Below are 20,609 nucleotides of genomic sequence, written 5' to 3'. Positions count from 1 at the left end.
CGCCAGGATTCGAGGCGCAGCAAATGATCCTTGTCGTCAGTCACACGATGACTCGTATCTTGTTAAACTTGTCTCTTTTCAAGCTTGGGTGGACAACAAACTCTGCAATCTGGCCATGTCCATGAGATTTGGTGCTGATTCTCAATGAACACATATCCACTTCGGAATACCATAGTTCTCCTGCATCTTGCTCCGGGCCACATGCTCTGAAGCTGTCAGGTGGAGCATCAAGCCGAATTAGCGGCCTGCATACGCCAGAACAAAGATGATAGGCCATCAAGAGGCGCTTGTGCCGCTAGAGTTAGCTCAACTGACTGCTACAAGCGAGCTCCTGGACTCATTGAATTCAACGATATGATCTTACCTATCGTGTCAGCTCATCCCCGGAACCCGAAGCTGTGCCTCTTCTTAGCTTGCGTCAGCATAACCATTCCTTTTAGGCATCCAAACCATTTAGAGAAGCGCCACGTTTCGGAATAGGCAAGGTGACAGGCTATATACCCGAGCTTTTTTTATTTTTCGTGTTCAGTCTCACCCTCTATTTTAACCTTATTTCTTCATTACCCATAATTCCAACCAACAGATCAACACGACCATTTAGATCACAAGACGTAAGCATTTTTAATATATTTTCTGATTTTTTTGCTGACATCTCACCCTAGAGCCGATATGAAGCCCCAAGTCCTTCTCGCGGCTGGTCTCGCTACCGTTGCCATAGCCGATCAATGGCCCATGGCCAAGGAGAAATGCGGTCGTCTTGGACCCATGGAATGGGATCCTAATGACCTTCCTCCCGATGTTGATGTCATGCAAATTCGAATGTGCGCTGACCATCCTATGGGGGCTGGAAATTACTGGGGATGGGGCGAATATCTTCCTGACTGGTTTCCTCGCAACCCTTTTGCTGACATGGAAATCGATTGGCTTTGGTGGCCTTAGATTGGGGCGTGATATGACATTGAATGGGTATCCGAGAGATGAAGAATACGATTATGCGTAGAAGCGCCAATTTCAGTGAATATAACTTGTTGCACATCTCAATCAAAGAGGTTTTGTACCCTAACGAGGCTTTTCTCCTTTGCATTTCCCAAGACCTCACTTCTAGACGAGACCGAACTATAATTTGTTATAAACTTCAGAAGAATGAGCTCAGCAAGCCCAGTGTTGGCCATCGGAAGAAGTATGTTCAAGTATCACAAGGTATTAATCAGTATCCAGTCGTAAGTTCCCTCTTAACAGCATCCTCCAGAGTCTCCAGATCTTCCTCCTTGAGTCCAATCCTCTCATTGTCCGTCTTTTCATAAAGCGTGCCGCCCTCAGACCAAATTCGTCGGAGTGTATATGAAACAGCCTTGGGATTTCCAGCAGCCCACCCCTTCTTCTCGGCTTCCCTCAACTCATCGAGAGTGTAGCTTGAAACTTCCCACGGTTCACCGCCAGTCTGCTTCTCAAGCTCCTTCAGAATCTGCTTAGAGTTGACGACGAAGGATTGGACGATCAGGGCGCGGTTGAAAGACTCTGCGGGGTGACGAAGAGCTGCGACTACAGCCCTTCCAACGCTATAAAACATTAGTCACAGCTCTATGAAGAGTGATCACAAGATGAAACTTACTCAGGCATAGTTGTGAAGCCAATCTTGCCCTCCCCATTATCAATCAAGACCGCCTTCTTATTCTTATGATCAAATCCTCCAGCCTCAATGACGTCAGGCGAAAGGGTAAAGTACATATCGATATACGGCCCAGTAACGACAAAAGTATACTTCAGACCATTTGCGTTTTCTCGAATATACTTTCGTACCTTGAGTTTCAGCTGATGAGGCTTCTCACTGGCGCTCTGGGGACCGTATTCGATATCTGTGCCGTATTCTGAAGGGAAAAACCACTTAACTGAACCAGACTCAGCTGCGAGTTTAAAGAGCTCAATCTGTGTCTCGATGACATTGCGTCCCACTGCACTGATGACAGTGTCGACGCCTTGGTAAGCCCTCTTTACGTCCTCAGGATTATTGACATCTCCTGTGATAATCTTGACTGCCTTCGACTTGAGCTCTTTGATCAATTCTGGTTTTCTGGTAACTGTGTCTTCCGAGGTGAAGATGGCCACATGATCGAATGCTGGCTGGGCATTGGCGATAGCATTCGTGATATATCGCCCAATGTTACCGGTAGCTCCGAAAATGAGAATGCTCTTAGGTTGAAAGTCTGCCATTTTGGTAACTCGAGCGATGTCAATAATTGTCGTATGTCGAAACGCTGCGATTATAGTAGTTTCAAGTTGGATTTATAAGCTTTGATCCAGTATCGTATTTATAAGCTGCAGGATATTAGGGTTCTTGACTTTGTCTAGATTGGAAAGTGAATGATGGTCGGAGAGGAACTAATGTCAAAGCGCGCCCTTTGTTATCACGCCCTACATGAAGAAGTTGATAATGCTCAGGCAGCTCAGCTCATAGCGGGCCGAGGCGGGGTTGAGCACGATATATTGCTATGAATTGCCTAATGTGGTTGGTAGACTAAGTTTGTCAGCCTCGATAGTTGAGTCACTTCAGTTGAATCAACTATCATGAAAATTGCAATACCCTCTATATCAATATCATGAGTTCTTTCAACTTCACCTACACTTTTGTTTTTGGGCGACTCTTGATGTTACGGGAAGCTAGATGACTGGCTGCACTATTAATCGTTGCTCTAATTTATATACTTTGTGTAAATCTTATTGTTGAAGTTTATAAATCATGGCGAGGTTCAACTGAAGCCCCAACTAATCGAGAGACTCTATTATATGAATTTTGCAAATAAACTTTTAAAAGTGATCACATTAAGGATAAATCCTTATCTTGATTCGCTGCAGCACCATCTGAACAGACTTTTGTCTCTTATCAAGTGTGAATTCTGAGTGTTAATTTGACCCGGTTCAATCACAGGCAGTGAGTGGCAAGTTTCCAAATTGAACTTGATAAGTCAAGACAATTATGTGAATTTCATCAAACAAAGACAAAGGGGTTCACTCGAGAGGGTCTACCAGGGCAAAAATGTCCAAGAGGTACCGTTGGGGCTATCATTTTGTGGCCTCTTCTCTGTACAACAGTTAGGCTGCCCATGATAGAACTTCTCATATTACTCAAAACATCTCGAAATAATTTTCCCAAGCCAAAAGTGTTCTCGATAAGCTTTGTTTGAAGGTAACTGATATACGTGTTCGTCCGATTGTTGAGGGCAGGGCGATACCTCGTAGTTCTCAAGGAATAAGCTTTCCATATTGAAGTTATTATACAACAAGAATTCTATTTGAACCAAAATAAATTGAAGTGCCTATAAAAAATGACTCTTGCCTTCTTATCTTGTCTTTCTCAAAGTCGTCCCTTCTCACGCATTCACTTACTCTTAAAACACTCTCGTCTTTAAAGACTCGCAATAATCCCACATTTCATCAGACTTTACACATCCTCCGATTATTCTCAAACACTGAATTTCCACGCAAACCCTCAGTCTTTGCATGTTCAATATGGTAAAGCTAGATGAATTAGCCCGATTCTATCGTACCCAGCTTTACATGGACATCGAACTCGGTCTTCACAACCTCCTCATTAAGAAGAGGGATGCCCTCTCTCCACCTCACTCATCGCCCGCCCAACACTACTACGCCGCCTTCAGTCGGCCTCCCAACTGTTGCTGGGACGAGGATAGCGATAGATATACGGAGGAAGGGAATGACTGTGAAACCCCATATCCTATCCTCGGCAAGGACATGAAGTTCAAGATCTGCCAACGCGACCATCCCGACGGTGAGGGGTGTGCAGATAGGGTTTGTTTCATCCCTAACGCCAGCGCTAGAAAGTACATGTTGGACTTCATGGCAAAGCGGTCGTGGCAAACACCATCTCTAGATAGACTGGAACCCGTGGCTTACTGCCTGGTGAGGAAGTACTGCAGCAACATCCCCTCAAAGGACATTGAGACTTTCTCGAGAATAGTGCGTATGCTATTCGAGGATCTCCGTTACCCAGATCCTCGAAATTGGGATCCTGAGGTTCACGGCGTTTTAAATTGGAAGGGGAAGCCCATTCAGACGTGCGTTGACGACTTCATGTCCGAGATCCATGGGGTTAAGTGGAAGAGGGATATGAGGGAGTACTTTTAGGAGCAGGTGAAGATATTGCTGATACACACTCTGTCTTCCCGGGGAATACAATATTTTGGACTTTAGGATATGTCTGATATGTCTTTTGTTCAAAGGTAATTAAAGTTCTTTGTCGTTATCACTTGCACTACTAGTCACGGCGGGTGACTTACGGACAGGCAACGGCTGCTTCAATGGTGTAATAAGAGTTATGTCTATTTAGAGTTCTTCAATGATATACCTTTGACCTTCAATACCCAACGCCTTATAGTGAATGACCCTCGACCCTCAACACAGTCCTCAAATGGGTAAACGCCAACTTCTCTCCCTTATGACAAGCCAAAAGATTCGCCGTCTTGAGGACATTCTTAATCTGTCGGCCATTCAGCTCCAGACCAGCCAGAGCCTTGATCTCCCCCTCTGTAATCTCATGCGCAGACTCGCCTTCAATCTTTGCATCTACACTGATAGCGCGGCTCAAGAACCCTCGCCAAACAGACTCTCGAGCGGTGTTGTCGAGGGGAGGGTACTCGAGCGACATGTGGATTCGGCTCTGGAAGGCTTGATCCATATCTTTGACGCGGTTGGTGGTGAGGAAGAGGATACCTTCGTAGTATTCGAGCATGCGAAGGAAGATTGAAACAATGCGGTTGCGTTCGATGTCATGTGCTGAGCGAGCCTCGAGGAAGACGTCGCACTCGTCGAGAAGGAGGACAGCGTTCCAATTGGCCACCATTTCGAGAATGCGTTGAAGGTTCTCCTCGATGTCATAAGCATCGCTGCCGAGATCACCAGCGCTCATGATATACAGGGGAACCTTCATCTCCTCAGCCACCGACTCAGCAGTCAGTGTCTTACCGATACCGGGGCCGCCAGACAAGAGCATGATGATACCCTTACCCTTTCCAGAGATGATATCATCAAAGACATTCTTGAACTTGACCTGACTTTGAGCGAAAGCGAGAATAAGTTCCTTTTGATCGGCAGGAAGAACAAGCGAGTCGAAGGCCTTCTCGTTGAACTTGACCTCTGTTACATCATCAATAAAGAACTCCATCCATCGCTTGTTCTTCAGGGCATAGCCGCGGACCATGGGACTCGTCATGATGAGCTGCTCTTCGCTGAGAGGAGCGCGCTGGTCATCATCAAATTCAGGCTTCTTGACACCCGAGTCGTTGTAACAATCGCTGTAACAATCCTCGTCGTCGTCATTATTGCCAGCATCACTATCCCGATCACTGCTGGCGACAGGACCGTCACCAGTCAGATAGTTAAGCCAGACGGTATGGTCGGGGTTCTGCTTCTCCCAATTCGCTCCATCGATGACAATGCGTGAGTTGACAGTCTCTTTACGAGACTTGGTCGCATTGACCCACCAGATGGCAGTGCCGCTGTATGCCTTGTAGTGATAGCCCGCAAGACTCTCAAACTTGCGTCCACGCTCGAGAAGCATATTGCGTGCTTGGTCATGATTGGGGTGGTACTCTAGAGGATAGCATGAGAGACTGGAGAAGGGAGCAGTGCCGGGGAAGTCGTTAATCTGCATGGTGATGTCGCACCATCCCATACTTCTTCCGTCCCAATCAATGCCCTTGCAGTTCATCATGTAGGCAAGGCCGCCGCACTGTGTTTTTGCAAGGTATCCAGAGTCGAAGCGAACAGCAACGGGTCTTCCCTTGACAGAACCCCAAACTGTGCAACCAGGAGGGAAGAGAGTCCAAACATGCTCAAAGGCAACAGCGCGGTTCTTGAAGTAATCCTCCCGAAGCTGAATAATCTCTCCCAGCTCATCCCTCATGATCTTATGCAACAGCGAAACATGCTCACGGGTGATTTGATCATAGTTGGGATCATCCTTTGCAGCAGTGAATTGACCCCATCGATGGACAAAGCACTCAAAGGGAGCATGAAACTTGAGGCGTGAAACATCAGTGACGATACCGGGATAATCCTCAAAGACCTTTCCGAGAACGCGCTTGAGGTAGGGAGATTGAATGACAAGGGAGTCGATGTCGAGAGGCTTGTTGGAGTCAGCCTCCTTGGGCTTTCGCTTGCGGATGATGACGGCGTATTTTTGTGTCTCTTCATTCTCTGCTGCTTCCTCAAGATCATCGGGGTACTTGTCTGTCCATGATCGGTCTCCGTTCTTATCGAACTTTGCGTATAGATCTTTGCTTTCTGTGAGGAGACCGACCATGACCTTCTCCTTCTTCTCTTCGTCTTCTTTTGGTGTTTCTTCTGTCTTTGAGTCTTCTGTCTTTGAGTCTGCTGTCTTTTGTTCTGTCTTGGTCTCTGTGGTCTCCTCCTTGGGCTCCGTGTCTGCAGGTGTCAAGATAACGGTAGACTCGTCACCGCTGCTCTTGGTCGAGTCCATAGTGTCAGTAGTCATGATGTAAGTATTAGTGTTGATAGGATATTATGTGAGGGAGGAATGGCGGTTGTAGTAAAGATTGGAGAATTGGAATGAAGAAGTGTGAAGAATGGTGATACTTTTGCTTCAGCTTATATATTCCTCTTTATACAACACCGATTCGCCCTCAGGTAAGGCCTCCATCTGTAGGCACGACGGCATATTACTCACACGGCATCACCTAGACCCGCAAAAAGGGATGCCAAGTCAAGCTGTGAATAGCTACGCCAGCGAAAATCAATAGTAAACAGCGGGTAAAAATCCTCTCATAATTATCTGATAGGCTGAATTATGTCGTCGGCGACCATTTGCAGCAATTGCTGACCGTGCTGATCGCAGCACAGCCCGTCAATGGATCTAGATCCAGGCACCGGCCCATAAGGCTTAGGCTGCCTGTAGGCATCCAACACCGCCCCAAACTGTAAAAAGCATTGTAAGTGGTATAGTTGGGTTTCGTCGAACCAAAGTTCCATCTGAAGGAAACTGAGCCTGGAATTGGATAGCCAAAAGAGTCATCAGAGATGTTGTTTGAGGATGATCCAAGATCTGCAAAGACACGAATGTTGAGCGACGTGAACCTCACATCATCGCAGGCAACAAAGCTACACCAACGAATAATCAGGAATATCGTCAAAAAAGACTTTTCTGTACAACCGTGAATGTGTAACTACAAATTTCCACCGTTAAGGATGCTCTCAGCAGCCTCTTTAATAGCAGCCTGCGCCAATAGAAACAGACTTGGCCCAACACTAATCCTCGCAACGCCAATCTCACCCAATTCCTTAGTTGACAGCGCATCCTTGGTTCTATGCGCCAGCTTGACCGCAACCCGTCCATCAAGCTCTTTCACCAAGGTCTCAACCCATGCATTTCGTAGTCCCCGTCCTGATCCACCCCAGTAAAACACGGTTGTCGCACCGGCTTCAAGGTACGCTTTTCCACGTTTGATAGCTTCTTTCATCGCCTCAGCTTCTGAGAGGCCTATGTCGACGTGGAAGGTGTCGCATCGTGCATTAATGACAAAATCGGGACAACCGGCGTCAGAGGCAGCTTTGAGAGCCGTCTTAAGACGTTGAACTTGTTCGTCGATAGGATAGAATTCGCCTGTTTCAGAGCTCACATCCTCGATGTTGGCGCCAACAACACCAAGCTCAACGGCTCGCTTGACAGTAGACTCAATCTGAGACCCATATCCATCCTGTAAATCGGCAGACAACGGAATGCCAGCCGCTTTGGCGAGCGGTGCAACCTTGCTAATCGCTTCCATATTCTGCTCGAGGGTGAGCTCCTCATCCTGGATACCGTATGTCGCTGCAACAGCCCAAGACGCCGTCGCTAGAGCTTTGACTGGCTTAGAAGTCCCATTGTTGAGGGACGTAACAGTTTGGAACGAAGCAACGTCCCAGATATTCGGGAAGACAACTGGTAATGAAGGCTTGTGGAGAGCCTTGAGCTGTGTGGCGAGGTCGTTGGACATGGTCGGTCAATGTTGATGATGTATATAATGTTGGTAGTTCTTTGTTTATATCTCAATTACAATATTACTCACGACCTTTATAAGCCAAGACAGAGGAGTCATACTACATGCCAATACTTTAGTGTTGCTTTTGATGTAAAGGGCGCGGGGGACGGGGTAATTCGGCATAAGACGGGTTAGGTGAGTTATACCGACCGCGTCAACGAGGCTTTTCAACACCAACTATTGCATTTTGTGGCATCGTTTTATGATCCTCACCAGATTCAAGAATCTTCATACACTCCAACATGGCCACTTTCCCTTCACATTGCGCAGTTGATCTTCAAGTTCTCCCGTGAAGCTGGACAAGGGTACCTCGCTAGACTTTCCGCTTGGGATTCGCTTGTGGGGATGTCCTATTGCGATTCAATGCTAGAGGACGGCTCAGCAGTGTTACAATATTTATGAATCGTGCCACCGCTTTGTCACTGAATCATCTTCAGTGTTCCCTCACATTCAGTGAATCGCTTGCTATACTATCGCAGAATGCCTCTTCAGCTGCGCCCTGCTGTCCCAGAGGACATCCCTGGGATGTGCCAGGTCTATTACTCAGCCTTTGGTGACACCTCTATCGGAAGCCGTATCTTCACGTCCGACATTGAAGCCTCAAATCGCTTCTTTCAGAAGACCTTCACGGATGATATGGCAGACCCTCAGTGTGAATTACTCGTCGTCACGCACAAATCATCCCCAGACTCAAAAGACGAAAAGGTAGTCTCGCTAGCGAAATGGACCCTGCCTGGTGCCCCAATTCAAGATCCTCCACCAGCCGAGGCATGGCCAGCAAATGGTGATCTCGCCGTCGAGTTCTTTGGCGCTATGACACGAGGTCATCGCAAGTTCATGGGCGATAGACCTCATTATTACCTTGAAGTCATCTGCACGCACGAGACCTGGCAACGCAAAGGCGCGGGCACTTTAATTCTCCGCTGGGGCATCGAGCGTGCAGACACAGATGGTCTCCCATGCTTTCTTGAGGCTACACCCAAGGGAAAGCTGGTGTACGAGAAGCTCGGATTCAAGGTAAAAGCTGAGGAGGAGTTTAAGTGGTCGTTCGGAACGTTTGTGGAGACGTACATGGAGCGTGATGCAAAGATCGAGAAACGGACAATGACGCGGCCGAAATCCAAGGAATTCGCGTAGATCTTTGTGTCACTGAATGGAGATTTGCGCGGGTTACAAACACTGGGCTGCTTTTCTGTCTCGCGCAGGTGGGCTCCTTGCATCTTCAACTCTAACTACGAAATGATACACAATGTGCACCTGCGAATGGATACATTATGCCTGCGGGCACGAAGAAAAAGCCCGATATATCGACTGCAAGACGAGAAAAGAAATCGCCAACAGCTCAGAGTGCTCATGCGGGAGTGTTGACTTTACCGTTATTCGATCGCTAAGACCCTGCGGAGAGGCCGGATGTGCATATAAAGAGTGCATGATGAGAGGATGGATGTGTTGCAGATGTGGGAAGGGACCTAATGAGGGTCATGTTTGCAAGCAGGATGTTAAGCCATGGCGATGGGATTACTTTGAGTGTGGGCATGATTTCTGTAAGGACTGCAGACCATGGAGAGGAGAACGACAAAATGGACATCATGAAGGGCATTCCCGACGGGGATCCAAGGAGATGATTCGAAAGGGACTTCATGTTATCACCGGAAGAACAGAGAGGGTTTGACGATGTTACGACGTTTACGGTCCATGAGGGTAAGCTCTAGAGCAGAATCTGCATATTGAGTTTGCAAATGATACCATCGAAGCTATCACGGACGTTTAAACTCGGCCGAGAGACCGATGGACCTGACGATCATCCCCATAATGGCTGCAAGAAAACCCACGAAAATTCTCGAACAAAAGTGCCAAGAAATACGGAATCTCCGGACTTTTTCTGCCTCGGCCTGGGACTATGACATCTTATCATGACGTCGACCCTCTCCCAACCTTTTTTTTTAGTTGCAAAAATTCTTGAAGATCTTGGTAACTGTGCACAAGACACTTGCAGCCAATTCGGTCACCAAATGGGAATAGATCAATGCTTCCAAGCCTTTGCAGGTTTTTTGTCGCGTGACTTGCCCCTTGTTTTATGATGCTGACGATGATGCTGTGAAACCTTTTTTTACTCCTTCTTAATTATTTATGTTGTTTGCTTTCCCCCTTTTCTTGCCGAAATTGCTGGCTCTTTCAGCGAATAGTTTGTTCATTTTCTTGCATGTGAAAGAAGTACTGTACCCTTGTCATAGCGTCCCGTCCGTGTAAACGTCACCAAAGAGATACAGCCACAATTAGATTATTTGCGTTGTACGAGCAATCCAATCGCCGACGGAGTTTCGCTGTCTTCTCTCTTTCTAAGCACAAAATTTCCATCGCTATTGAACTTACATAACGAGTATTATTTCTTCATTCTCTTCATCCTTAATTGATACACAACACGCGACACTTCATTTCTGCGCGCCGTCGCATCAAGCTTCATCATGAACGCCTCCAAAATGTCCTACCTCTCGCGCTTAAGCCCTATTCCCTCATTCCCTGAGTACACAGGGCCCTACAAGGTCGGCACCGTCGATGTCGAGATTCCTATCTCTGAACTTGAAGCGCCCAGCGCTGCCCCAGAGGGCGTCGATAAGATTCATACCGTCCAGTATCGCATGTTCTACCCAGCTGTTCCCGAATCGCACGAGAAGCACATCAGCTGGTTGCCCAATCCTCAGCGACAGCATCTCGTTGCATACACAAAGTTTCTTGGTATTGGGCCTATGTTGGCAGAGTTCCTTTCGTAAGTGCGCCGCATTTGCATCGTTCCCAAGACTTGCGCTGACAATCTGCAGATTCCTGCCCCGACATCTTCACTATACTACGATCCCAGCCCACAAGAATGCGAAACTCCTCGAATCCTCGACCGAGAACAAGCGATGGCCAACCACGATCTTTTCCCACGGTCTGGGAGGATGCCGAAACTCCTACTCTTACATCGCAGGCTCCCTTGCCTCTCACGGTATCGTCGTCATCTGCCCTGAGCATCGCGATGGCAGCGCCGTCGCAAGCTTCATTCGAGTTCCCGAGAAGCAAAACGGAACCATTACCTCCAACGGCCGAATTCATGTTCCCTACGAGAAGATCTCACACGATGTCAGCCCCGAAGTCTACCAAGCCCGCGAAGCCCAACTCCGAATTCGATGCTGGGAGCTCGGTATGATCCATCAAGCCATGCTCGCCGTTGACAATGGCACACAATTGACCAACCTGAACCGCTCGACCCCTAGCCTCGATCAATTCATCGGCCGATGCAATATCCACGAGCCTGGCAGCATCATCTTCGCTGGCCACAGCTTTGGAGCAGCTACTATGACACAATTCCTCAAGAGCACATACTACGCCGATGTTCCAGAAGTTGCTGCCATGGAGAAGCCCATCTTTGTCCCTGCTGAGGGCAGTGATATTCGAGAGCAGGTCACTGAGAAGACACTCGTCATGTTGCTCGACATGTGGTGCATGCCCTTGATGGCTCCCAACTCGGCACCCCTGTTCAATCTGCCGCTACCTGCATATGCCGACAAGGCCAGCGCCCCTGGTGGAAAGGCTATTCTGGCAGTCGAATCGGAGCACTTCTTCAAGTGGACCGACCATCTTCATATGAAGGCGCGTGTTCTAAGCCCAGATCCTACCGTCAAGGTTGTTACAACCCAGCTTTTCGAACGACCCAGTGGCTACAAGATGTCAGAACCAAACTTCTTCTACGTCGTCAACTCTGCGCATCTCAACCAGTCCGACTTTGGAATCTTGTTCCCATGGTTGACGCAGAAGATCTTCAAGGCTGAACAGCCCGAGCGAGCGCTTCGTCTTAACCTCCGCGCCCAGCTCCAGATGCTTCGCGAGAACAACGTCCCCGTCGGTCGTACATTCGCTGGAGACCTCGTTGACGGTACTTCGTTCGATAAGCTCGACAAGTTCAACGAAGCCAACGGCGATCCCTGCAAAGACGGCATCAACAATGATCAAGCCATCTTTGACAAGAGCGGCAACAACCCTGTCGAGTTCTGGCGATGGATCGACATCATTGGACTTGGAGACGCCGTGGGTAAGAAGACGACCGAGAAGAAGGTCGAGGAGGGCGAGGAGGAGATGAAGGGCGAACTTGACCCCAGTGAGGAGTTGCCCGGAGCACCACCTTCTATGACCGGAGCTGTCAGTGCTGCTGCAGCGTAAAAGGACGGACAAAATGATTATGAAAGCGATTTGATCTTTGGATGGGATTACTTGGAGATACCTCTTTTGGCGCAAGGTTGGGAAAGGCATATTGGTTTTGTAAGGATATTGGATACGAATACCAGCTAGACTCTTTTGTACAGTACGAATACATATGTGTTGATTCATTTTTGACTTGCGTATCCCATCTCAATGACCAAGGTTGACCCATCATTCTGCCATATTCCTCCAACGCCACCAAACACACACTTTGTCGATACGGGATTCCACATTCGTCCTGTTATTTCATCGCTTTTGATAGTAAGATCTCCTGTGGGCGCGCACGCAACAGTTCTGCATGTTCCTTCTGTTGCGGATAGGCATTGGTCAAATGGGATATAGATGTACTGTTCTGCATCGGCGAGGTTCGACCATGCGGCTATGGCGACTGGGCAGGCGAGTCGATCGGGACCAGGTTCCTGGTTATCGTTAGTGATGCCCGAATGTCTGACATTGGAGGTCTTGCCGTGGTGCAGGCGAGTGTCTCGTGTGTGTCGTCAGATGGAGGTTTGAGATATTGAAGCGGATCGAGGCCTGTTTTGTTGAGGAAGGAGGACCATGGGAATTGATCTATGATAGGTGATGATACATCGTGGCGTCTCTGCATAATTTCTTTTCCGTGCGATAAGGAGGCCAATAAGATAATGACTGTCTTGATGAACATTGTGAATAGTGCCGTTTGCAGATGATGATGCTGTGTTTCAGGGTGATGTCAGCAAGAGATATAAGTCACGTTAGCCGTTCCTTACTGAAAGCTCAACGTTTCAATATCAATAGATTCGATAGACTGTCTGAAAGGTCGTGACTGCAGCTTCTAGGATGCCTCAAACCGAGGCTTATCACTCTGATCGAGACTCATGCTTCTTATACTTCCACACAAATACAGTTCTTCTGTCATTACTTGGCTAGATATTGGTAACTGTGGAAACACTGCTTCTTCGCTTATCTTTCGCCAGATGAAGCATGGCAGACGTCGTACGTGAGGTCTTGATCGGCTTGGTTCCGGATGCGGAGGTGGAACGGGCGGGCCGCAGGTTTGTGTTCTCGATCCGGTGAATGATCCTTAAGACACAAGGATATAAACGGGACTTTGAAAGACCAAATACAGGCTCTAGTCCAGACTCATCTTCAGACAAAGCATCACTTAGCTCTGGCAGTTTGTTGAGCAGAACATACGCAAAACGAGGCTACCTGAGACAATGAGGCATCCTACTTACATTAAAAGTGCCTTGGCTTAAATTGTTAGCTTACCACCAACAGTCCTTCTTCTGTGTAATCGAGCCATGTATTTCACTGTCCCTATCACTTCATTGGCGCCCAGTAGCCTATCTCTGCGTAGCTGCAGCAATTGAGGTCATAGAAGTGAGACACCACACCCAAATTAATGTGGAGTGGCCTGTGTAACCAGCACATACGCTGGGCCGATAATCATGCTTAATGGGAGGAAAGCCACTACAGATTCAGTAGGCCCTCCAATCTACGCTTGTTCTCGCTTTGAAGGGCTAAGAGATCAGGCAAACTCGTGCTACTTGGCAGTGACTACATTTAGTCTGCTGAATGGTACGCTCGAACAAGGAGATCCACGACTCTTAAGGGTGTGGCAGACGTGGACCAGGACCAAGAATCAGTAAAGATTTTGATTGCCAATCATGTGAAGTCGCAGTATCCTATCACTGTCGTGAGCATGAGTGAGGATCCGGAGGAGAGGCATATAAATTCTTTGGTTGCTGCTTAGAAAGAGTTGGAATTAGACGACGCTGTTCCAGCTCAACGCAGTTGAAAATGGGGGTCAGTTTTGGACATATAACTAGGTCACAACGCTGACTAGGAAGTCAAATGTTAACCTGAACATGTCTGGTCTCTTACCATGTGACTGGCCGATATTTAACCCTTAGGAATCTTTATAAACATATAGAGAACCAAATAAATCGGGGAAATGCTTTGATCGAAACTCAATCAACTATCAAATTCTACAGAGTTTGATCCACCAATCATGATATTACGCCTTTGTCTGGCCCTTCTCCCAAATTCCCTTGAACATCAAGCATCTTGGCTCAATGATGTTTGCGTTTACAACTTTCATAGCCTTCTTTGGTTTGTTGCCAGAATCAGGTCTCACCCCGTCTCCAAATACACCGATCTTAGAAACTTGCGCCCATCCAGGTCCATTAGCGGGATCTCTGATGAACTTACCCCAAGCCTTCTGCATCTCTCTACTCAACTTCTCTTGAAAGTCTGTAGCACCTTTCTCAGGAAATGTCCCAAAGAGAGTTGGAATCTCAGCGGAGTGGTATGCTCCACTGCCCATGAATATCTCAGTATTGGCAAAGCTGGCATTGTAGATATATCGCCAAGTCTTGATACCAGTCTCCACGAAATCCTCCGCGACATACCGAATGGGACACTGCATGCCGATCTCTGTGGCCATCCTAGTGACCTGATCAAATTCGTTGTTGATGCCGGGAGATCTAATAGGGTAGAAGAACTTGAGTACCGAGACTTGAAAGTCACTTATCCCAGGGGCCAAGGTTTTCAGAGCATCCTTTACGGTGATGTTCATGAAGTCGGGGATTCTTGCCTCATCTGCTGTTGTGCCTAACATGACAGGAACTCGAGCCATGAGCTTTGGATTATCCTTGGACTCGAGTCGGATGTCGCGGGGATAGTTTGATAGAGTGACCCCGTCATCGCTGAGAGGTGCAAAATCGAGCATGCCCCTTTCGATAATATCCTTGAGCTTGGCGGCGGGGACCTCGCGCATGCACTTGAGGACTTTATCAAAGCCGCCTTTGTCACAACCAGCTAGCTTGGTTGCATTCGTCCAAGAGCCAGTGGATGTGACGTTTGTTGAGGCAGAACCAGACTGAAGAATAGCTGCACGGAAAGGGAGAGGATCTGGTGGAGCCGTGATAAGGTCATCGACACTTCCTGCGCCGGCACTTTCACCAAAGATGGTGACTTTCTTGGGATCTCCTCCAAAGGCAGCGATATTGTCTTGGACCCAGGTAAGGGCTAGTCGTTGGTCAAGGAAGCTGTGGTACGTCAGTATAAAAGTACAGTTCAAATGCTTCATCTTGCCCACCCAAGATTCCACTGTCCCTTAGGCAAATCGTAGGTTTCAGGAAATCCAAAGATATTGGTCCTGTAATTGACAGTAACAACAACAAGGTCTTCATAGCCTGCCATCTTGGATCCTTCATAATAAGGCAAAGATCCAGACCCATGACTGAAACTTCCTCCATGAATCCAGAACGCAACAGGCTTTGAACCAGCCTTTGCACCTGCAGGAGCATAAATGTTCAAGTTCAGGCAGTCTTCACTAGTCCCTGCTGGCGGTCCAGGTGTAGCAAAAATCTCAATCGTTCGATTCCGTCGTTCTTCGGGATAGTTAAACTTCATAAAACAAGCGGGCTTGTAAACGGTGGCATTGTAGGGAGTATCCCATGATTTGGCTGGTGTTGGGGGACTGAAGCGGATAGGCTTTTCAGCGAAGGGGATTCCGAGAAATTGATTGACCTTTGTCTTGGAGTTAGGAATTGATGTTGAAGTTCCTATTATGATGCCGTTGTCTATGGTAGCGGTTGGGTTACTGGGGGTTTTAGATTGCGGAAGTGCGAGCGTTGCTCCCGCACAAAGAGCGGCTGTAAGAAATTTGCAGGAAACCATGATAATTATTGATGATATTGTAACATAATCGAGGTTCAGGGAGAGTCAGAGCTATTTATACAGTAGCCACCTCATCTTTGACCATGTCATCGCTATGTTGAGAAGCCAAGATATAGTGGACAAGCTTAATTCCGCTGTCAAGATCAGCAAGCATTAAACGTCTCAGCTCCGCCTGTTCTCAGTGGCTCAGATACCGAAATACCAATAAATAACCAATGACAAGTCCAGACTTGTACCGAAACTCTGACTTTGTCAAGGCGATATTGACCTTACTGAACTTGGTAGCATGCTGCGCTTCGTCTAATTGGTCAGATGTTGAGATGTAGTTCTTGGCTTTACAAGGGTATCGCAACATGACGCCCAAATGGGTTTAGAGCACAGAGCCTCAGCTCTACCTCGATATGGGGCTGTAAGTTCGCACAGCCTCTGACGAAATGAAAAGCCGAGGCTGATAAGGGTCGATCCATTCTATGATGTCAGGAATTCCGCTCTATTCTCTCAGTCAGAGGAGACTATAATTTCCGGCCTAAGAAAAGAACAACATCGGGCTATCTTCTCAGACCATCAGGTCTTTTTATCAAGCCGAATATTATGTTAAGATATCTATATAAGACAAACGTTCTTTCTATTACTGTCCATCAGCTTCTTCAAGCTTATCCGGCGTTTGTAATTCTTGGGCATATCAAAATCAAGCCTCCCAATACGCTCATAGTATTGGCCTGCCTTTCGCAAGAGAATCCCTTCACATGATACTATAGTATCAGGATCAATGACAGTTGACTCTTCAAACTCACTCGGACTGATATATCCCCGCAATTTATGAAGCACATGCAGTCCGAGAAAAAGCACCTCTAGCATATCAAATCTCTCGGGCATAAGTCTTTCTGCATCGTATTCAAAATTCACGACGTATTCGTCTTCACTGTCTTCTGTGAAGCTGACGTGACATGAAAACACAGGTCTTTGCACTGTTGAAACGATATCGGTTTCCGTGAACGGTCTTCCCAGGTTTATGTTGAGCAGTGGAGCTTCGAATCGAAGAGCACGTTTCTCGGGAGTATCGAGATTTATGGGGCTACGGTTGTACGGGAAGACATTTGGTTTCGTAGACCGTATGAAAGAATGTGAGACTGGAAGAAACCAAATATTGAGGCACCTCGTAGCCCAAGACCAGGTGGGAACTCCTGCCAGTGCATTGTGAGCCTTGTCGTACGAATTCTTCCATAGCAACCCACCAGCAAGGTGTGAACGAAACACTCCGGCAAAGTACTCGCCACCGTGAAGGTCAACAAGTCGGTTAGCCAAGCCTTGAATTGCAACGAGTCGATCAGTCTCGAAGGTGAAATGCATCTTAGAGTATCGTGAGATAAGCTCCGTCCATGCAATCGCCATAGCATGGTCTGGTTCTTGAGCAAAACTGATATGAGATTGGCTGGTTCGTATATCTCGGGCAGTGTTCAAATCATTCCCATACGTAGGACTTTTCGTTGTTCCGTGACACTGCCATATCAGGGCATGCTTGGACCAATGGAGGATACGGGGTGACAGAACAGCCTCTTGTAAACACCATCCTCTTGATCTCAGCGGCTCAGCGGGCCAATCTTCTGAAGGCGATGGCCTTGGTACAGAGAGACAGATATACTCTTGCTTTTCATTTTTGAAAGCCAGTGCACACGTTCTCAGAGGATACTTTCTAGCATTCTGCTTGACGAAAAGCCCTTGGCTGCTATCCGAAGCAGCGGATGCCGAGATGAGGCATTTAGAATGTAGGTAGTACGATCCAATGCGCGGTGCTTCTGTGTTCCAATCGTCAAGGTACACATCGTCAAGATCTGATTGAATGATACATATAGCATCAATCCACAAGTATCGAAACTTCAATAGCCGCGTAAGTTGTATAGCATCTTGTATAGTCTTCGGGAGGCTATGTACTGCGATCCCTTCGCGCCTTGCAGCTATTGTTGCTCGGGTAGTTTTTGCGTGTCCATTGGTAGAGCCCCAGCAATAACTGAGCGTCAGATACTTAGGGATGAAGTCTTTTTGCAAATCCTCGGCGGTTACGATGAGCCGAACAATACTGGGATCATTGGTATCAACATCTATGAGGCGTGTTGGTGGATTTGGTTTAAGATCTTGACGAAACCACCCGACGTCGCATTCTTGGTGAACGCCACGTTTGTTGATACAATCGTGAATTTGATCGCGAAGCTCTTCTTTCAAGTCAGGTTCCAAGGCCATTTCTAATGACACTGGCGCAGCCTTCTGTCGTTCCGTTAATTTCTTAGAGAGCCATGTGTGATCCCCTTGACTTACTGTATTTTCTTCATCTGCTCTAATAAGATGTACGGATATCGAAAGGAGAAACAGAACATCTCCAACATAGAATCTGCAGACTACAGGCCAATTACTCGCATCGAGATTATCCCCTCTTCCTGATAGCCCGATGTAACTTTTCGTGGGTAACCATAGGAAACAGGGACCTGCCGGAGGGGACTTTAAGCCTATGGTTCTGAGACTATAGTATACCGTAGCACGAAAACTACGACAGAGACAGCAACCTCCGTCAGCTGAGATCTCAAGGGCGTCGAAAGAGTCGTGATGCTGAATAGCAGCCGACGTCTGCCATTCTTCGAGGTTCCATGGTATGCGGCGGCAAACATGGCATCTCCATTCGATGGAGGTTCTACCCTCCATGGCTAGCGCCCCTTGGGCGGTTACTTTTGTGCTTTTGGGAGGCTTCAAACATGGAGTCGTTAATTTAAAAAGTGGAAGTCTAGAGACGTGGCACATGATAGTCAGCAAGCCACCATGCAGCTCGGTATCCTGGCCAATCAACTGGTGCTAGCAATGCTTTACTAATGGGGAACTACGCCTAGACAAGAAGTGTTTCCAATTTCAGATATTTATCCACTGCAAAGATATATACATATAAATATCATAAATGCGTCTCTTGGGGCGGCGAAAAATCTTAGTTCTCGTCCATGAGGTAAACATCGCGCTCGAGGGCACGAGTGTTGAGCTTGTATTTGTTAGCTAGGATGGTCTCTGTCCTAAGAATTGACTAAACTTACCACCTTGGAAGGGATGTTGTGAAGATCAGTGATACCAATCTGAGCAGCATCCGCAAGAATCTCAGTCTTGAGAATCTGGATAAGCTTCTTAGGACCCTCGACGCCGTAGACATTGGAGTACATGAAACTTCACGAATATCAGCAGACGTCCTCAAGTGATGGATGAAAGTAGAACTTACGGACGTCCGAGACCAACAGCCTTGACTCCAAGAGCCAACAGCTTAATAACATCACTTCCGTAACGGACACCGCTGTCGGCGATAACTTCGGTCTTTTTGAAGATCTCAGGGGCGTTGCGTCGAAGCTCATATGCAATCTCAAGTGGAGAGGGAGAGTAGTCGACTTGGCGACCACCGTGGTTTGAGAGCCAGATACCATCAGCACCAGCCTCAACAGCACGAAGGGCGTCCTCGGTGGTTGTGATACCCTTGAGAATGATGGGAAGCTTGGTGTGAGACTTGATCTCCTTGAAAAGATCCCAGCTTAGAACAGAAGTGGCACCATTACTGAAGTTTGTTAGTTATTGTTGGTATTGTGAGAATGTGAACATACGCATTGGTAGTGTCATAGCGAGCAGCTCGGTGACGAGTAGATGTAGCAGGAGCATCAATGGTCCAGACAAATGCCTTGACGCCCTGGTCCTCAGCACGCTTCATGGCATCCCAAGTAACAGAGAGGTTGGCATTGGAGTAGATCTGCTGGAAGATAGTGTTTCCACGCTTCTTGCGTTGAGCACCAATCTCTTCAATAGTCTTGGTGGCATAGAGAGCAGCAACATAGAGAATATCTTCATCAGCAGCTGCATCAACAAAGTTGAGTTCACCACGGTCAGAGTCACCATAGCCAGCACGAGCGGCAGGTGAGATGAAGATGGGAGCACTGAAGTTATGGCCCAGGATAGTAACACCCAGGGTCTCGTTGAGCCCCTTCACGCTGGCGAGCTGGTGAGGTCGGAGCCTAGCCTTCTCCCAGACCTTGAGGTTGTTGCGGTAAGCCCATTCTCCCGCAGCAGCAGTGCGGTAGAAAGCATATTGCTGATCAGTCAAGACTTGGCGAGCAGCAAAGTCAAAGTCTGGAACGCCTCGGATATCTTTGAGAAGAGGACGGCTGCCCTCGGTCCAGTTGGTGCTGGCGAGGTAAGTGTTAAGACCAGTGTCAGGCTCGTTGAGCCAGGGCTCATAGGCGGAGACGGCAGCCGCCAGAGAGGCTATGATAGTTGAGGTACGCATAATGAATGGATTGACCTGCCGGATGTTATAGAAAGAATGACTGTAGCACCTAGGCTAAGAGAATAAAGAGTGAGGTGATGAGTGAAAGACGAGTCAAAACATCAGGACCAACAGAAAGAGGAAACACGTCTGGATAAATGGAAATACGCGGCCCAAAACACCCACAGGCAAGACTTCGGTTATGGCATGTCCTTGAGTTTGCTGGTGGAGCTTCATGCCCTGAGGTTAATGAAGAGTGGGCACTGCTATGCCTTCTCGGATCTAGCCTGTGACACTCGTGGGGGTTGATGTCTTGATCAGATTGATAAGATCCATCAAACCAAGGAGAGGAAGAGGAAATATTCGCCGAGGAT

At 47.6% G+C, this 20,609-nt stretch overlaps 11 protein-coding genes across 13 annotated transcripts; 4 read left to right on the top strand and 7 right to left on the bottom strand.

The window, feature by feature from the left end:
• The first annotated feature begins 117 nt into the window (after positions 1 to 117).
• On the top strand, positions 118 to 1,218 carry FOXG_07642 (uncharacterized protein). The gene is made up of 2 exons (XM_018386235.1): positions 118 to 611; positions 663 to 1,218. The coding sequence occupies exon 2, from the start codon at positions 670 to 672 to the stop codon at positions 937 to 939; it is 270 nt and encodes an 89-aa protein (XP_018243370.1). The 5' UTR covers positions 118 to 611; positions 663 to 669; the 3' UTR covers positions 940 to 1,218.
• Positions 971 to 2,462, bottom strand: FOXG_07641 (uncharacterized protein). Its single transcript, XM_018386234.1, has 2 exons — positions 1,613 to 2,462; positions 971 to 1,559 (listed from the first exon to the last, which is right to left on the bottom strand). Exons 1-2 carry the CDS (start codon positions 2,209 to 2,211, stop codon positions 1,208 to 1,210), a joined length of 951 nt encoding a protein of 316 aa, XP_018243369.1. The 5' UTR covers positions 2,212 to 2,462; the 3' UTR covers positions 971 to 1,207.
• A 1,045-nt stretch (positions 2,463 to 3,507) lies between these two features.
• Positions 3,508 to 4,143, top strand: FOXG_07640 (uncharacterized protein; the record flags this gene model as incomplete). Its single annotated transcript, XM_018386233.1, has 1 exon — positions 3,508 to 4,143. The coding sequence occupies one exon, from the start codon at positions 3,508 to 3,510 to the stop codon at positions 4,141 to 4,143; it is 636 nt and encodes a 211-aa protein (XP_018243368.1).
• A 162-nt stretch (positions 4,144 to 4,305) lies between these two features.
• On the bottom strand, positions 4,306 to 6,692 carry FOXG_07639 (uncharacterized protein). The gene has a single exon (XM_018386232.1). The coding sequence runs from the start codon at positions 6,509 to 6,511 to the stop codon at positions 4,388 to 4,390; it is 2,124 nt and encodes a 707-aa protein (XP_018243367.1). The 5' UTR covers positions 6,512 to 6,692; the 3' UTR covers positions 4,306 to 4,387.
• Positions 6,693 to 6,777: 85 nt separating this feature from the next.
• Positions 6,778 to 8,161, bottom strand: FOXG_07638 (uncharacterized protein). Its single transcript, XM_018386231.1, has one exon. The coding sequence runs from the start codon at positions 8,007 to 8,009 to the stop codon at positions 7,200 to 7,202; it is 810 nt and encodes a 269-aa protein (XP_018243366.1). The 5' UTR covers positions 8,010 to 8,161; the 3' UTR covers positions 6,778 to 7,199.
• Positions 8,162 to 8,236: 75 nt separating this feature from the next.
• On the top strand, positions 8,237 to 10,081 carry FOXG_07637 (uncharacterized protein). The gene has a single exon (XM_018386230.1). The coding sequence runs from the start codon at positions 8,535 to 8,537 to the stop codon at positions 9,189 to 9,191; it is 657 nt and encodes a 218-aa protein (XP_018243365.1). The 5' UTR covers positions 8,237 to 8,534; the 3' UTR covers positions 9,192 to 10,081.
• Positions 10,082 to 10,111: 30 nt separating this feature from the next.
• Positions 10,112 to 12,454, top strand: FOXG_07636 (uncharacterized protein). The gene is made up of 2 exons (XM_018386229.1): positions 10,112 to 10,821; positions 10,874 to 12,454. The coding sequence occupies exons 1-2, from the start codon at positions 10,520 to 10,522 to the stop codon at positions 12,249 to 12,251; spliced, it is 1,680 nt and encodes a 559-aa protein (XP_018243364.1). The 5' UTR covers positions 10,112 to 10,519; the 3' UTR covers positions 12,252 to 12,454.
• Positions 12,328 to 13,157, bottom strand: FOXG_19522 (uncharacterized protein). 2 transcript variants are annotated; one of them, XM_018399746.1, is made up of 3 exons: positions 13,040 to 13,157; positions 12,757 to 12,984; positions 12,328 to 12,709 (listed from the first exon to the last, which is right to left on the bottom strand). In XM_018399746.1, exons 2-3 carry the CDS (start codon positions 12,952 to 12,954, stop codon positions 12,416 to 12,418), a joined length of 492 nt encoding a protein of 163 aa, XP_018243363.1. In that variant the 5' UTR covers positions 12,955 to 12,984; positions 13,040 to 13,157; the 3' UTR covers positions 12,328 to 12,415. The 2 variants fall into 2 exon arrangements, with proteins under 2 accessions (XP_018243363.1, XP_018243362.1); XM_018399745.1 differs by having other exon boundaries at positions 12,757 to 13,157.
• Positions 13,158 to 14,181: 1,024 nt separating this feature from the next.
• Positions 14,182 to 16,016, bottom strand: FOXG_07635 (uncharacterized protein). The gene is made up of 2 exons (XM_018386228.1): positions 15,373 to 16,016; positions 14,182 to 15,322 (listed from the first exon to the last, which is right to left on the bottom strand). Exons 1-2 carry the CDS (start codon positions 15,954 to 15,956, stop codon positions 14,290 to 14,292), a joined length of 1,617 nt encoding a protein of 538 aa, XP_018243361.1. The 5' UTR covers positions 15,957 to 16,016; the 3' UTR covers positions 14,182 to 14,289.
• Positions 16,017 to 16,443: 427 nt separating this feature from the next.
• On the bottom strand, positions 16,444 to 18,194 carry FOXG_19521 (uncharacterized protein; the record flags this gene model as incomplete). Of its 2 annotated transcripts, XM_018399744.1 has the most annotated exons (2): positions 16,444 to 17,140; positions 17,192 to 18,194. In XM_018399744.1, the coding sequence occupies 2 exons, from the start codon at positions 18,192 to 18,194 to the stop codon at positions 16,560 to 16,562; spliced, it is 1,584 nt and encodes a 527-aa protein (XP_018243360.1). In that variant the 3' UTR covers positions 16,444 to 16,559. The 2 variants fall into 2 exon arrangements, with proteins under 2 accessions (XP_018243360.1, XP_018243359.1); XM_018399743.1 differs by having other exon boundaries at positions 16,444 to 18,194.
• Positions 18,195 to 18,729: 535 nt separating this feature from the next.
• On the bottom strand, positions 18,730 to 20,404 carry FOXG_07634 (uncharacterized protein). The gene is made up of 4 exons (XM_018386227.1): positions 19,580 to 20,404; positions 19,207 to 19,533; positions 19,028 to 19,154; positions 18,730 to 18,975 (listed from the first exon to the last, which is right to left on the bottom strand). The coding sequence occupies exons 1-4, from the start codon at positions 20,254 to 20,256 to the stop codon at positions 18,925 to 18,927; spliced, it is 1,182 nt and encodes a 393-aa protein (XP_018243358.1). The 5' UTR covers positions 20,257 to 20,404; the 3' UTR covers positions 18,730 to 18,924.
• Between the last annotated feature and the right edge of the window lie 205 nt (positions 20,405 to 20,609).

Source organism: Fusarium oxysporum, chromosome 4 (assembly GCF_000149955.1).
Source record: "Fusarium oxysporum f. sp. lycopersici 4287 chromosome 4, whole genome shotgun sequence".
NCBI classification, from domain to species: domain Eukaryota; kingdom Fungi; phylum Ascomycota; class Sordariomycetes; order Hypocreales; family Nectriaceae; genus Fusarium; species Fusarium oxysporum.
Note: the sequence above shows the minus strand (reverse complement) of the source record. Positions and strands in the feature narration are given on the sequence as shown.

Excerpts from the sequence above, each read along its gene's own strand:
- FOXG_07635 (XM_018386228.1), bottom strand. The coding sequence starts at position 15,956 with ATGGTTTCCTGCAAATTTCTTACAGCCGCTCTTTGTGCGGGAGCAACG. Across the intron at positions 15,323-15,372 it reads AAGGGACAGTGGAATCTTGG|CTTCCTTGACCAACGACTAG; the intron begins GTGGGCAAGATG and ends GACGTACCACAG.
- FOXG_07639 (XM_018386232.1), bottom strand. The coding sequence starts at position 6,511 with ATGACTACTGACACTATGGACTCGACCAAGAGCAGCGGTGACGAGTCT.
- FOXG_07641 (XM_018386234.1), bottom strand. The coding sequence starts at position 2,211 with ATGGCAGACTTTCAACCTAAGAGCATTCTCATTTTCGGAGCTACCGGT. Across the intron at positions 1,560-1,612 it reads GGCTTCACAACTATGCCTGA|CGTTGGAAGGGCTGTAGTCG; the intron begins GTAAGTTTCATC and ends AATGTTTTATAG.
- FOXG_07636 (XM_018386229.1), top strand. The coding sequence starts at position 10,520 with ATGAACGCCTCCAAAATGTCCTACCTCTCGCGCTTAAGCCCTATTCCC. Across the intron at positions 10,822-10,873 it reads ATGTTGGCAGAGTTCCTTTC|ATTCCTGCCCCGACATCTTC; the intron begins GTAAGTGCGCCG and ends GACAATCTGCAG.
- FOXG_07642 (XM_018386235.1), top strand. The coding sequence starts at position 670 with ATGAAGCCCCAAGTCCTTCTCGCGGCTGGTCTCGCTACCGTTGCCATA.
- FOXG_07637 (XM_018386230.1), top strand. The coding sequence starts at position 8,535 with ATGCCTCTTCAGCTGCGCCCTGCTGTCCCAGAGGACATCCCTGGGATG.
- FOXG_19522 (XM_018399745.1), bottom strand. The coding sequence starts at position 12,954 with ATGTTCATCAAGACAGTCATTATCTTATTGGCCTCCTTATCGCACGGA. Across the intron at positions 12,710-12,756 it reads AGACACTCGCCTGCACCACG|GAACCTGGTCCCGATCGACT; the intron begins GCAAGACCTCCA and ends AACGATAACCAG.
- FOXG_07634 (XM_018386227.1), bottom strand. The coding sequence starts at position 20,256 with ATGCGTACCTCAACTATCATAGCCTCTCTGGCGGCTGCCGTCTCCGCC. Across the intron at positions 19,534-19,579 it reads CGCTATGACACTACCAATGC|TAATGGTGCCACTTCTGTTC; the intron begins GTATGTTCACAT and ends AACAAACTTCAG. Across the intron at positions 18,976-19,027 it reads ACAACATCCCTTCCAAGGTG|CTCAACACTCGTGCCCTCGA; the intron begins GTAAGTTTAGTC and ends AACAAATACAAG.
- FOXG_07638 (XM_018386231.1), bottom strand. The coding sequence starts at position 8,009 with ATGTCCAACGACCTCGCCACACAGCTCAAGGCTCTCCACAAGCCTTCA.